General features: G+C 33.6%; 1 protein-coding gene across 1 annotated transcript; it reads right to left on the bottom strand.

The window, feature by feature from the left end:
• Nucleotides 1-8,275: 8,275 nt before the first annotated feature.
• LOC116014336 (transcription repressor OFP8-like) lies at nucleotides 8,276-9,268 on the bottom strand. Its single transcript, XM_031254373.1, has one exon. It carries the CDS (start codon nucleotides 9,224-9,226, stop codon nucleotides 8,489-8,491), a length of 738 nt encoding a protein of 245 aa, XP_031110233.1. The 5' UTR covers nucleotides 9,227-9,268; the 3' UTR covers nucleotides 8,276-8,488.
• Nucleotides 9,269-15,751: the final 6,483 nt, after the last annotated feature.

The raw sequence follows: 15,751 nt of genomic DNA, 5'->3' as shown, positions 1-15,751 counted from the left end.
CACTTAGTACTAAATTGAGTAAAATCACTATAGTTAATAATTATATTGAGTATTAACGCATACATTATGTTGGTGCCATTTGTTAATACTTTACATTATTTTTTGAAACATATACTTACATTATTATTATATATATTTAAATTTTTTTATGTACCTACAATATTATTTTTATATAGTTATGCACACAATATAATTTGGCATCAAGATACACAGCTACATGTGGCAAATGGGTTGGGCTGGGTTAATTTAGCCTGTTGTAGAAGCTACCCACACTGTTCATGGGTTGGGCACTATAATGGGATATATATATATATATATGGGCTAGGTTGGTCCTATGTATACTTGTATAGTAACTGGGGAGAGAACCAAGAGCAGAATAAACTTGTAAATGCAAAGAAAAAAAAAAAAAAAAAAAAGAAGTAAAAATCTTGGAAACCCCACCAGGTAAAGCTTTTATACAATGGATCAAGCTGTATTTAATTTTTTTTTAAAGTACAAAAATTGAGAGAAGAAAAGAGTTTCATAATAATGGGCCAATATCCAGTGCTACAGCGGATATTGGCCACAAGTGACGATTCTCCCTGGACCAGCTCGCATGCCTCTCGGAGCGAACGTGGGTGGACCCCGGACCGTTAAACGGACGGAGAGAGAGACCCTCTAAATTTACCAAAAAAAAATAATAATGGGCCAATATCTGACTCCTTCCTTCAGCCCCTTAGATTTTGTACCTCTCCCATGGAAAAACGACAGTTGTCAGTTGGAATTTAATACCCACACTGGACTAATTAAGGTTAATAAAGTTTCTTTTTCCACAATATAAACACTCCATTCTTGAAATCTGATTACAACTATACATTGTGAATTGGCAACCAAAGATAGAAGAAAAAAAATTGACGAAAATGCCTTGATGTGTTAGACAACAGTTTTTCACTGATATGTTGTGTACTTGTGTATAACTGATCGAATATTTCTTCGCATGCAGGTAGGTTACTTACAGGGCAAATTATTAAGTACTTTTAATTTTATTAGTTTAACAACAACTAAGAAGATAATATATATATTGTTAGGAATATAGCGGAATAATGCGGAAGCGAATAATTGAAAATTGAGAATTATAGAAGTTAAATAATAGGGACAATATAATAATGACAAATAAGGAAATTGCTAAATTGGGAAATTATAAAATATATATATATATATATATATATATATATATACATTAATCTCTTAATAGAGAATAACAAGGAAATATATATATATACGTACGTGAAGCTGACAAAAGAAAGGAAATGAATTCAAATTAAATTGATAATGAATTGTATTGATGCAAATTACAAAGCAAATGCCTATACCTATTTATACAATCAAAATAGGAGACAAAAACGGCATTTCATGGTGGAGAGATGAACACGGAACATAGTGTAGGAATGCGTACAGGCGCTCGACAAAAACGGAGAAATGGTCCAAGCAAATTTGAGCCACCCAAATTATCATATTCTAACAATCTCCACCTTGGATCAAATTCACTGTGAGAATTAACAGCTGGAACAGCTAACTAAATTCAAACATTGTTTGAACTTAGCAATTGGAAGAGGCTTGGTAAGCAACCAACCACTTGGACGAGTTGACACAGGAAAGAGCCTCAGAATAACAAGATGGATCACCATCAAACTCCTGTGCAACTGAAAGAGCATAAGCAACCAAGTGGGTTTCATCATCACTAGCATATCTAGCAGGTTTTTTAATTGTCCTCCTAGGCCGGTCTTGGGCAATAGAGTGCTCTCGCTGTGGCTGAACGAGAGGCGCGGTGCTAGTAGATGCATCATCTTTAGTATTACCATCAGTGATAGTAATATTATTCATAGGCCTGAACTCAAACTCCACCTTCTCTCCAGTACTCTGCGTATCACCTGTACTGGGAATAACACGATCTTTTCCAGAAGAAAGTAGTGCATTTTCATCAAAAGTGACTTAGAATGATCTTGTGGGAATCAGGAGACCATAGACGATATCCTTTTGACTCAGAGGCATAACCAAGGAAAATGCATTTGATAGCTCTCGGGTTTAATTTACCCGTACTGGAATGAGCATATGTAGGACATCCAAAAACTCTTAACATAGAGTAGTCAACAGGATTACCTGACCAAACTTCTTCTGGAATTTTGAAATCGAGGGATGAATGTGGAGACCTATTTACCAAATAGGATGCAGTAGAAACGGCCTCGGCCCAAAAATCACGCCGTTTCCATAACCCAACATTAGAGAGCATACAACGAGCTCTCTCTAACAGAGTCCTGTTCATACATTCGGCAACACCATTCTGCTGGGGTTTTCCAGGCAAGGTCTTGTGCCTGGCAATTCCTTGTGCTGCACAGAACTCAGTGAAATCTCTCTCACAGAACTCCAAGCCATTGTCTGTCCTGAGCTTCTTGACCTTTTTCCCTGTCTGAGTCTCAACGAGAATTTTCCACTTTTTGAAAATAGAAAATGCCTGATTTTTATGTTTCAGGAAATAGACCCAGACTTTACGAGAAAAGTCATCAATAATAGACATAAAATATCTACAGCCTCCCATAGACTGGACTTTAGTCGGTTCCCATAAATCAGAATGTATATATTCCAATACATCTTTGGTACGGTGTGTAGCAGTAGAGAAACTAACCCTCTTTTGTTTCCCAAAAACACAATGCTCACAAAATTGTAATTTACCCGTACCTGAACAGAGGAGGCCTTTCTTACTCAGGATATGCATGCCTTTCTCACTCATATGCCCCAGACGCATATGCCATAGTTGAGTGAGATCAGCATCAGACACCGATGAGGATACCGCAACTGAACCTGTCACAGTACTGCCATGCAACACGTACAAGCTTCTAGAACGAGAAGCTTTCATAAGAACAAGAGAGCCTTTAATAACTTTCAGAACTCCACCTTCAGTTGTGTACTTGCACCCCAGAGATTCCAAGGTGCCCAATGAAATCAGATTGCGTTTCAAATCAGGAATATATCGAACATTGGTAAGAGTCCTGATAACGTTATCATGAGTTTTGATCTGCACACTTCCAATTCCACTAACCTTGCATTGGGTATCATTACCCATCAAGGCAACTCCACCATCAACTGGTTCTAGTGAGATGAACCAGTCTTTGTGTGGACACATGTGGAATGTACAACCAGAGTCCAGAATCCACTCAGTTTCGCTCCGTTTGTCACCGGAGCTAATAGATAACATAACATCGCCTTCTGAATCACTCTCAACAACACTAGCTTCAGCGGACTTCTTTTCTCTCTCTTGCTTGTTCTTCAACTTGAAGCATTCAGTCACATCATGACCATGCTTCTTGCAGTACTTACAGGATTTGTTGGACTTACGTCCTTTGGACTTGGATCTAGATTTTTTATTGCTACTATCCGTTTCAACTGAACGACCCCTAACAGTCAAGCCTTCACCTTTGTCCCAGACTTAGTTTCTAAGTCAAATTTTTCTTTGGACAGTAGGTTCGACTTAACACTTTCGAAAGTTATGACTCCAAGAGAATTACCATACAGCATAATTTCTTTAAAATGCTTGTATGATGTAGGGAGAGACACAAGCAATAAAATAGCACGATCCTCATCGTCAATAGAATTGAAGTACCTATTGTCATACGGATTGTGTACAGCCGCTCCTTCAGGCGCAGCTTGTTCGCCAGAGATTTGTCCATGTAGCGCGAATCCAGCTCGGACCATAAACCTGACGTAGTCGTCTCACCTATCACCTCACGTAGAACCGATTTAGACAGGCACAACTGAATGGTTGAACGTGCCTTCTCATCCAAATCTTCCCAATCTTCATCTGTCATTGTAGCTGGTTTCTTCTTCTTCCCAGCTAGCGCTTTTTTCAAACCGTTCTGGGTTAGAACGACTTCCATCTGAACCTTCCAGATAGAAAAGCTAATTTTCCCGTCGAACTTCTCGATATCGAACTTGGTAACAGTCGACATCTTTGAAAATAATTCTCAATTAAACCTCTCTGATACCACTTGTTAGGAATATAGCGGAATAATGCGGAAGCGAATAATCGAAAATTGAGAATTATAGAAGTTAAATAATAGGGACAATATAATAATGACAAATAAGGAAATTGCTAAATTGGGAAATTATAAAATATATATATATATATATATTAATCTCTTAATAGAGAATAACAAGGAAATATATATATATATATACGTACGTGAAGCTGACAAAAGAAAGGAAATGAATTCAAATTAAATTGATAATGAATTGTATTGATGCAAATTACAAAGCAAATGCCTATACCTATTTATACAATCAAAATAGGAGACAAAAACGACATTTCATGGTGGAGAGATGAACACGGAACATAGTGTAGGAATGCGTACAGGCGCTCGACAAAAACGGAGAAATGGTCCAAGCAAATTTGAGCCACCCAAATTATCATATTCTAACATATATATATATATATTTCTTAACATCTCGGAAAAAAAAGGTAACTCGTTTACTAACTAGAAAATTTCTCTATTTTTTCTGAAAAATTAGAGAATTGAAAATCAGAAAACAGAAAACAATTTTTCATTTTGAAAACAGAAAATATTTTTTCAACACGAAACTATTAAAAACTATTTTCTAAATGAAAAATAGAAGCATCTATCATTTATTTGGCTATATGTCATTATAACCACTTTCTCACAATTACATTCATTATCATCTTCTTTTACTTATTACCATCTTCTATCTTTTATACTTTGCATTATTTATTTAAACATAACGTATTTGCTTATGCTTAAAGTTAGACATTATTCACATTATCAAAATTAAAAATTGAACTATATACCAAATTTTATATTTTTATTGAACTCAAATTGATTATTGGTTCAAATATTTTTAGTTATGTTATATTGTAATACAAGTTTGGTTCGGATATTGGATATTGAAATTTCACAAAATTTGCTATATTACAATTCAAAGTAAAAATCATATATTTATATACTTGCCATTCAAATAAATATATCGAAAAATATTTTAAATATTAGCTCAAAAAATATTAATATATCTAAACTAAATTTTAGGAAAATTTAATAGGTTATTGGTTCAGATATATTTTTATTTATATTATATAGATATATAAATTTGGTTTGAATATTAAATGTAAAAAGCTTACACATATTGGGCTTAAAAGTAAAAATTATATTTATTCTATTTAAACAAAATATTTTTTATAACATTAATCTAAGGTCTACAAATCACTCGAAATTAAACTTGTGTTAATTTTATAACATTAATCTAAAAAAAAAAATACGGAGTATGAAAAAATAAATGTTAGTAATTTTAAACAAAAACAGATAATGAAAACAGAAAATAAAAACTGAAAAATTACAAAAAAAAACATAAAAAAGAAAGCAGTTTTCTTTAGTAAACGGCCATAAATTTCTTTGTTGATATGCCATGTATAACTATTTAAATATTTCTTTACCGTAAATAAGTTACTTATGGGCAAATTATTAAATGGTTTCAATGAGTTTAACACCGGCTATGAAAGCATTGAAGTTAGATAGACAACTATAAATCATAGAACTTAATCTAAGATTTACATTAAACCTTGAGAAACTCTACAAACTATACAAGCTAATTAAGGTAGATAGAAATTATTAGAATAGGTAGAATATAATAGGGTTTTCCATATCATGTGCATTATATTATCTGCATTAATTAAGATGAACAAGGAGGGAATGGCAACAATTAATGCAAAGTACACAACCCACCAAAACACACAAACATCAAACTGCAATTTGGCAGAGATTCCTCAATTAGCCATATCCCATTTTATGCACACAAATTTTCAAATTCTCAAAACACACTAACTAAATTCATTAACTCAAAAGGAATGTTATGGAATGTTTACCAATGAAGCCCCTACTACTCTCACTCATATCTATACATGTTGTTACATAGCTATCAAGCCCAGGGCCAGACAGATCCCTACCCCTCTCTCACCCATCCCCAATAAATCATTTTGGTATGATTCATTCCTTCTGCAAATCTTGGGCACTTTCCCCACCATTTCTAATTCCATTGTGCCTTCTTTTTCACTTCATATTTTCTGGAAAAGACATGCCCATCCATCCCAGATCAGAGCAGCCCTTTCCTTGAGGTGGACATCTCATCTTCTTGGTTTAAGTGGTCAAATTTGAGCCATCCCTTTCACAATACTACCTTGCTCTCTTAGTGGAAACTGGAAATTATATCTACCTCACCTCTTCACAAGTCAGCACCCCACTTAATTCAAATTTCTTTTAGAAATTCAGTAAATTTGGATGTTTGTTTTTTGTTTCTTATAACGAGCTGAGAAAAATCTGCAACCACTACTTGATATTGTGCACTGGGTAAATTTTGACTTTTGACCCTTGAGTTAATAGGGTAGTAACACATTATGTTCTTACATTATGAGTGTCACCGTACCACTTTTAGCCATCAAGTTGTTAGCAAATTAAAGTTGCACTTTCTATTTTTATATCTTGATTTTTTTTTTAATTTTTTTTTCCTCCGTTCAAATTTATTCCCTTGTTCCTGGGAATTAGCAATCTAATTATTAATTAATTACATACTCTCCAGCTACCATGGTTGTTGTCATTTTATGTTTAATGTTGACAATTTTGCACTATGTTACAAGATAATACTCTGATCTATGCATGCTTGGGTGTTGGGTGGACGTTTTGTACATATTGGGTTAGCTAAGCTCCTTGCACTTTAATTTCCACAATTTGGAACCATTAGAAAATAATAATTATATTTTAAAAAAAAACATTATTCTATCTCTTCAGGTACAATTATAATAACACTATTAAACTGGATTTGGTGCATCCACAATAATGCTACAAAATCCATAAACCTAACACATACAGCAATGTTTGTCCTTTTTATGTGCCAACAGCACATAGGAATAATTTATATTAGTTCAAAAACAAGGAGAATAGGATAGAGATCGATAAAATCGTTGGATGTGTGAAAACTTTACACTTCAATAAAATTAAAATTACTATGATCATTAAAACGCACATTGTAATCATAGTTGACAAAGGATCAAAAAGAGGTAAACTAGCCTAAGTTGTTCATACTAATAACCCAATTGGTAGTTAAACGCTCACTGAAAGTCAAACTTAAAACATTGTGGTTATTAGGTCTCAGACTCTCAGCCAGATTAGGTTTTTCCGGCCTGTTTCTTCAAAAAGAATAATGTTATGAAATTTCAAGTGCATCAATTTCAAAAAAATTCAAAAGTTGGCATGTAAAATCAACAAAAGAGACAAAATGCAAAAATTCAACCTCAAACCTATTGAAATATCAATTTTAAAAAGATGTAACAGTGTCATACACAAAAGTGAAAAACCTTTATAGAACCATCCATGGGCCTTTTTGTCACCTTTTGCTCCTCTCTGATCTCTCCCTCTCTCAAAAGAATTACAAAAAATCTGTCCATTTTTTAATATGATAATTCAGTCTCCTCATTCTACCAACTATCTGAACATTTCCAGATAACTCCCTGCCACATTGGGAAAAAAAAATTAACTGCTAAATTTCAAATTGACAATAATGTATCGTCCCCTCCAAATAATAAGAAGAATTCTATACTACAATTACAATGCCATAAACATTGAAAAGTTATACAATATATTTTAATCGGGAAAATATAACTTACAAAGTATAAGGCATATATGTTAGGATCAAGCCCTTCACGCTAAAGCGAATTTTTTCTCTTTACTCGTCATCACATTGTTCGAGATAAGTTGAGTGTGGGGCTTTACTTGCCTCCGCCTAATAATCCCCCGCCACCGAGTACTAGACTTGGTTCTTTATCGACTATTGCCCAACAGTATAACTTTATAAAACACATGCAGGATTGTAATTCTACTTTGTAAAATTTTCTAAATTGCTTGAATTTGCTTTTCCCCCACAAGACATACAAATCCATTATGGGACGACATGAAGGACAGCAATAAAAGGCCATTGATGAGGATTGCAAAGTTGCAAAGAATGGATTATATTTGTGCCTGTATGTGTACAGTCTACAGTTATTTTTGAACAGTAATTTTAATTTGATAACTACTACAAAGGACAGAATTCAGATGACCCATAATTACCCTTACTAGGTAAAACATGCAAACACCACAATTTAGGCAAAAATAAATAAAGAAATAATAAAAGTGAAGGGAGCAGAAATTTGACTGATCAGCAAGGATTAAAGCAAATACTTGGCTGCTTAGATACAGTCTAGTTGAAGACAAGAGATAAAGATAGAATACATTAATGAACATGGTAAAAAAGAAAAAGAAAAAAAGTCAAGACTACACTGCTACTCTTTTTTTCTTTTTCTTTTCTTGATACCTAGCTAGCATCACAACAACATTAATAAGAACAAGAAAACAACATATGTTTTCTTGTTTTTTTTTTTTTTTTTTTTGGGTTTTTGGGGGATTGTTTCAGCCTTTCAGGGGCAGTAATTAGAGAACAAAGCTTCACAAATCTCAGTGAAGACCTGAATGATGACCCCATGATGATGATGTGAGTTTAAAGAGAGAAAACAGTCCAAAAGCTTCTCCAAATCCTTGGCTCCGAATATCTGTTTCTCCATTATCATTTCCAACATTGATGCCCTGAAATCCGCGCACGGGTCTCTCGACCGCTTCACCACCGCCATGCTGTCCTTCATCGCCGCCTCCTTCTCCTTCTCCTCCGCCCCTCTTCTCTTACGCGCCGCCCTCCGCCGCCGCCGCCTGATCCGCTCCGCCCGCCGCCGCCGGAACGACTCCGAGGAGTCCGACGAGAATGAGAACGACACCGACGAGAAAAGAGTGGCCCTATCATCGTCATCTTCGTCCTCCGTTTCCTCGTCGTCGCTGCTGAACAAACCTTTGTATCCGATTCTCTTCTTCTTCTTGTGCTTACTGGGAGCCGGCGGTGGGAAAAGAGGGGAGCTTTGGTCGGAGATTTTGGGTCGTGGGAACAAAATGCGATGATCAACCTCTGGTCCGGGGCGGCAAATGGAAGGGAAAGGACGAGGTTTGGGAGGGAAAATGTCGGAGAAAAATTGGGGATTTTGAGGATGAAAAACAGGCTTGTCGTCGTCAATGACGTCGGTGATGTTCTTGGTCTTGCAGGAGCCGAAAGAGGATCGAAAGATGCGAGTGATCTTGTGTTTGATGTGGTTCTCCATTGAAGACAACATTTTGAGGGAAATGAGCTTTGAAGAAGAAGAAGAAAGTGTGGTTTGGACGTAGATAGTATAGTTACGTGTCGTTTGGGAAGCGGTATATTCTTATATAGAAAAAGGGTGGACGTGCGGGTGGGGATCGGTATAAGTCTGCCCTAACCTTTATATCCAATGAGTTGACCGTCATACCCACAAGTCCACAACAATACATAACTAAACAATATTCTACCATCTCCAAGGCTAAAACAAATTACCATAGATAAAAACAAAAAGTATCAAATTAAATTCGCCAAAAACCTTGTGGTCTAGTGACACTCGGTTGTATCCATACATAGGAGAGGGTGGATTCGATATTGGCTCTTTGTGCTTCATTTGGTTGAAAAAGTAACTATGAACAGATACTACATTGTAACAGGGTCAATAGTACTCAAAAAAGCTAGCTAGGTTCTAATATTACATACTCCGTATTTGACAAGTTTTCACGGGTGAGATGTTGACTAGACTCTAGACGTACTGATTTGTGATATTCTGATACTTATATATAGATTTATTTTATTACTTTTGATTTTTTTTTTAATACAACCATGGTCGTGATGTTGTTGGGCGACTGCCTCCATATAATAGCTATCTTCATAATATGTTTTTAGTTTTTTTTTTTTACTTCAAAAATGTCTAATCATCACATCTCAATAAATAAATAAATAAACACAGATGAAACCCTAGTCAGTGCCAAAGCATCGATAACATGATGAGTAGATAAGATTATGTTTTGTTTTATTATGAATTCAATTGTACTATTTGCTAGAATTATAGAGTCAATTTGATAGTTTTTTTTTTTTTTTTAATAAGAGAGATCAAAAATATATTCATAAACAGAAACAAAATTATTATTATTATATTTATAAAAATATTACTTATATCTTTATTTATAATAGTTGACATTCTTACTATTTAGTATCATAGTATTTTCCCTACTTTGTATATTTATAAAAATATTACTTAATCATTAGTTATGTGAAATATCTTTATTCATTTATTTATTCTTTTTGAAAAATTGTTTTTTTTTTTTTGGTGTTTAAATTAACTTTATGTATAATATTATTTATATATTACTTAAATTAATTGATAGAGAAAACTAAACTATAAATAGTTAGAATAAAAACTAGCCTATTAAACGGAACAATAAAAAAACAATCGAATCCATTCATCTCAAAATGAATGTTTCACTCTAATAATTTACTATTCACTTTTTAAAAAAATTAAGTTAATTGTTAATTGATGAAATTTATATATAGCACAAAACTCACCAAGGAGTGCATTTGCTGCCCTTGAGGAACCTAAGGACAAACAAAAAAATCTCTATTAAATACAAAACAAAAAAAAAAAATTGTTAAAAAAAAATAAGTGGTAAAAGAAAACTTAGGTTGATGAAGAAATAATATACATAAAAAAAAATTCTATAGGGCTAGTCGTCCCTTATGGGATGAGGGCAGCAGTCCAATGGTGACAGGTATAACTCAAAATCTTGAGACCCATTTTTCTTATTTTTGGCAGTCATAACCTAGGTGATTTGTTATCGTAATTAAAGAGATTACTTATCTGGGTTCGATTCCCATCTTCTCCCTGGGCCAGCTTTTGTGCCTCCCGGAGTGAAGGCGGGTGGACCCAACCGTTAAACAGACGAAAAAAGGTCCGGTGGATTTACCAAAACAAAGAGATTACTTATCTTTTTTCAATTGTCAATTAATTTGTAATTTATAAGAGAGATTTGTTTCCGTAATCAAAGAAATTACTTACGTCTTTCCATTGTCAATCAATTTAATTAATTAGCCGAGTGTCTTAACTAGTCGGATCAGTATAAATATCTTGATTTGAAATAGTTATTACTAAAAGCAACATGCACATTACATTGATTTGCGCACAATTGTATGGACCGCACAAGTTGTGAAACTAACACAGTTATGCATAAAGATTAATTTAAAAGGGTTGACAATGGCCATTGGTAAAATTTAACTTTTCTGCTGTTGCTTGTCTTGTTTATTGTCTCAATTTGATGAGATGGAGTTGATTTCTATATATATATATATATATATATATATGCATGTGGCATTAGTCAGTCCACCTCAACTCTTAGCCAATTCTACAGTGTATAGTACCCAGTAGGCACAAAACAAAATTCCCCAATTTTGTGTATATCAAATCAAATTGGAATTGGAAGTATATCCTAATAAGAATTATATGATTATGACTTGTGAATTCTCTCTTGTTGAACTCGTTTCCCAATCTAGGCTGGACCACTGAGCCACCAGAAGATGATTCTTAAACCAAACCAATTCAAACTGAATTATGTTATTCAACTTTTTTCAAACTACCCTTTAATCTTCTTAGATCCTTCCTCTTTTATTCTGTAAAAGGTTAGATACATCTTATGAGTTAAGGAGCTTATGATAGATCTTTAAAATTTCAACTTAAAGTTTTCATGACTATTTGTTAAATAGGTAATTGCTAAATCTATTTGTGTGAAATGCTTCTTATTCTTCATCTTTTTTGGGTATAAAATCTTATATTCCGAATTATGTGGTGTTGAGCAACGGTTCGGAGGGTCAAGTCCAGCATCCTGCCATCGAAATGTGATGCTGACTGCTATGCAAGTATAAAGAAATAAAGGAAATAAAGTAGTGTCTTCATTACTAGCTATAATTTTTGAATGAGCGGTAAGTGTTTGATCCTCACATGTTGGATGATTTTATCTTATATCACACCCTAGAGTAGATGAGTAGTTGGGGCTAAGTAGTGTTTGAAGATCCATCAAAGAGTATTAACATGACCTTGAGTTTAGATACATCTAGAGCTAAGACTAGAATTGTAAAAACCTAGGGAAAGAAGTTCACCTACCCTTGTAGTTTGTTTTTTTGTTTTCCGATCCAAAGAATAAATAAATGAATTAAAGTGGAATAAATCAAATAATTGAATGGTAAAAAGAAATATACATGGTAATCACGTGTACATATACTCATATCATTTGACCATATATATATATATAAGATTATTTGGTGTAAAAAAATTGATATGAATAATATTTTTACAGAGAATGATGAGAGGAAAATAGTGTTACTCTATATTTAATAGGTTGCGCACACTTGAGCTATTTTAACTAACATATATATATGAATGTCCTCTCCAACTTGTGATTTGGAAATTATGATATGATTAGCATAGAAAATTCAAATTTAAATGGATTTGGTGAAGGAATTTAATTCGAAGATGAAAGATCATATCCACATATGTTTAGTGTACAAGCTACTTGATTTGGCCATTTGGGTTAGCAGTTATTACTTACCTAAATTTGAATAACGCTTAGATAATTAAGGGGGACCAAGCTAAGAAGGAGATAGCTTAATAAGTGGAAGCACCATTATATTCCTTACATTTTGAATTCAAACTAAGCCACTAAGGAGATCTGTGCCTTAAAACAGAATAAACGAATAATTAAGTAACAAAGATTTTACTTCAAGGCTGGAGTAGTTAGTCCTGGGCGGAAGCTGGTGAAAGGCTAAATTTAGCACCTTGCCTCTTGAAAATGTGGTCGTATACAGATATAAAATTACGACTTCGTTACGAGCTATAACTTTTGGTGTAATGGTAAGACTTAATCCCAATAGTTAACTTGGTAATTACACAGTTCCATGTTCGCGACTCGCTATGAGAATTGTCTATTGGTCTTCTTAATTTGAGCCGGTCACCTATGAACAATTTTAACTGATCGATTTTACTTTCTTGTGATCCTTCAACGACTAGGCCGGGCTACAAGATCAGTTTCATCTAACACACTTAGAGATTGAATAACTTTTACAAAGTACCCAATTGAAAACATTCCACCAAGTAGGATGTTCATTCTTTTTTCTTTTTTTTTTGAAAGCAGGATGTTCATTAATTAATTAACTACTTAATTTGATAAGCATAGGTCACTGAATCGATATATATATATATATATATATATATATATATATATATATATATATATATATATATATATATATATATATATATATATATATATAAAAGATCAAATGAGAAGAACTCCTTAGAAGATAAATAAGAACTAATCTCTCAACCTTACATTTAGAAAAATCGAACATATCAGATCATACTTTTTTTTTAAAAAAAAAATATGCTGTTAGATTTTCATAATTATCACCAACTTTACTATGCAAACTTGAACATTAAAATTTGCAATTCTTAGACTTTTCTAGGTTTGAACATTTTAGTATTAACATTTTGCATATTTAGTATTAAAAGATTGCACTTGCAAACAGTCGAAAGCGCATTGTACTTATCCTAAATATGTATTTATTTTTTGAATAGATATCAAAGAGTTTGAGATATAGTGGGAGTTTCACATTCTCACCACTATATAAGTAATGCCTTCATTTTTTTTTTTGAAAAAAGTAATGCCTTCATTTCATTCTAAAAGACACATTGAAGTTCTTGCATGTGTTCTCTCTTGACACTATATATATCTTGAAGTTGACGTTTCTTTTGAAGATCAAGTCATTTGGCCTGGGCACGATAATTGTTGTAACTCGATTTTTGTTGTTTACATATTTTGGCAGACCTAGTGGTACCTCTCATATCATCCAAAGCTCCTTGGCACAAGTTGAAACGGACTTCCCTAGCGTACCTCTCATATCATCCAAAGCTCCTTAGCACAAGTCGAAACGGATTTCAATTCCTTGGCGTATAAACAACTCTCAAGTGGCGTACAAGCAAGTCTCGGGAGCATTTGTACTTCATATCCTACAATTAAATAGGAGCTCTCAACACTCCTAGAAACATCCTAGAGAGTTATCACCATAATCTTGAAAATAAAACCCTTTCTAAAATCTCCTCCATGATCATGTCAAGAGTATTGATCTAACCTTCCATTGAAGATCAAACCTTCCACATTAAAGATTAAGTCATTCATTTCAATCCAGATGTCTTTCAATGACTATGTTACAATATAGTATCTGTTCATACATATTTTCTCAAGAGTCATCACTACACTAGAGCTCAAAGCTATGACCTCCGGTGTGAGAGAGCGAGAGAGCCGTAGGTCATTGGGAAGGCAGCTAATTTTGAAAACTTGAACTCAAAGTCTTTTTGATTATCAATGGAGAGTTACGTTCCACTCATTTATCAAATCCAATAATATAATTTTGTAGCACGTCCACATAAAATAACTTTCAACTAACGTGCCGACGCTAAGAAACGTTTTCCTCTGCTAGTCTTCTCCCCCTGCAAATTAAAACCTGGGAGGTCTTAATTGCCATGCTAGCCAGTACAAATCTACGTACCAGAACCCTGCCTGCGCCTCTATATTGTACTCATCCCATCCAGTGGTGGGGTGCTTAAAAATAAAAAGATTCTGTTTCATTAATTTATTCTGCAGGACGATTACAAGTTTGATGTGATGAGGATTCAGAAGCTAGCAGAGACTGTAGTGGAATCAAAGGTGAGAAATTTGGAGGATGATGATCCAACGGCTGGGTTTTGAAAGCTTCATAGATTACATGATATGATGAAGATCAGAGCAAACCCCGGATGAACACTTGGACTATGTAAAAAGCCAAAATTACTTGAATCTATATATGTATCTATATATCATGAGATTCGTGATGATCAGATCAGCTAGTGCTGATGAAATTCCATTCCCAAAGTCTTGAAATTATATATGATCATGCCCAACAATATCTATCCAAACAACAATCCCCTCATCACATTCAGCATTTCAATATTTTATTATTTCTATGTTACAACTCAATAATATAATATGCAGTTTTACAGCTATACAATAATACGGAGTAGTTTATTTGCTCAATAATGCTTTAATTTTTACCAATTAATTAAAATTTTGGGGTTTTGACATCTCTGATTTTAATATTTATAAACATTTTAACTATGGCTATAAATTTCAGTATAACAATTTATAGTTTTTTTTTTAATTTATTGTCAATTCTTTTTTCATCATGGATTCGAGCAAAAAATATTTTTTTCAGTAATTTAACATGCTGTTTGGTAATTAATTAGGAAAAGTATGTTAAAATACCCATGTGTGGTAAGACTTAACTCTTTAAATCTTCACCCAAATTTAAAAAAAAAAAAAAAAAAAAGTTGAGAATATATATCATGTCATTCAAGAACTGAAAAAATTACTAAAAATTTTGAAGAAATAATAAAATATAGAAATTCGAAAATACCCATGCATGATTATATGTATGTGCTCACAAGATTTAAAGAAAGTTTTGTACTAGTGTAGTATTGAAAAGTGAGAGAGAAGATTAAGGACAAAGGCAAAATTGTCACCTTTTTGATGTCCCATTACAATGACCAATTGATTTGACTCAATTTTAAATGTCAACTGTACCATGTAATAATCTCAATTCTCAAGATTGGAGCATCTATCTTTGACACTTGACTAAGATACTGTGTCTGTAGTTCTGAGATTTTATCTGCTTCTCCAACAAATCAAACTGCTCTTGCACACATCATCACAAACTT

The sequence above is a fragment of the Ipomoea triloba genome, chromosome 3 (assembly GCF_003576645.1).
Source record: "Ipomoea triloba cultivar NCNSP0323 chromosome 3, ASM357664v1".
NCBI classification, from domain to species: domain Eukaryota; kingdom Viridiplantae; phylum Streptophyta; class Magnoliopsida; order Solanales; family Convolvulaceae; genus Ipomoea; species Ipomoea triloba.
Note: the sequence above shows the minus strand (reverse complement) of the source record. Positions and strands in the feature narration are given on the sequence as shown.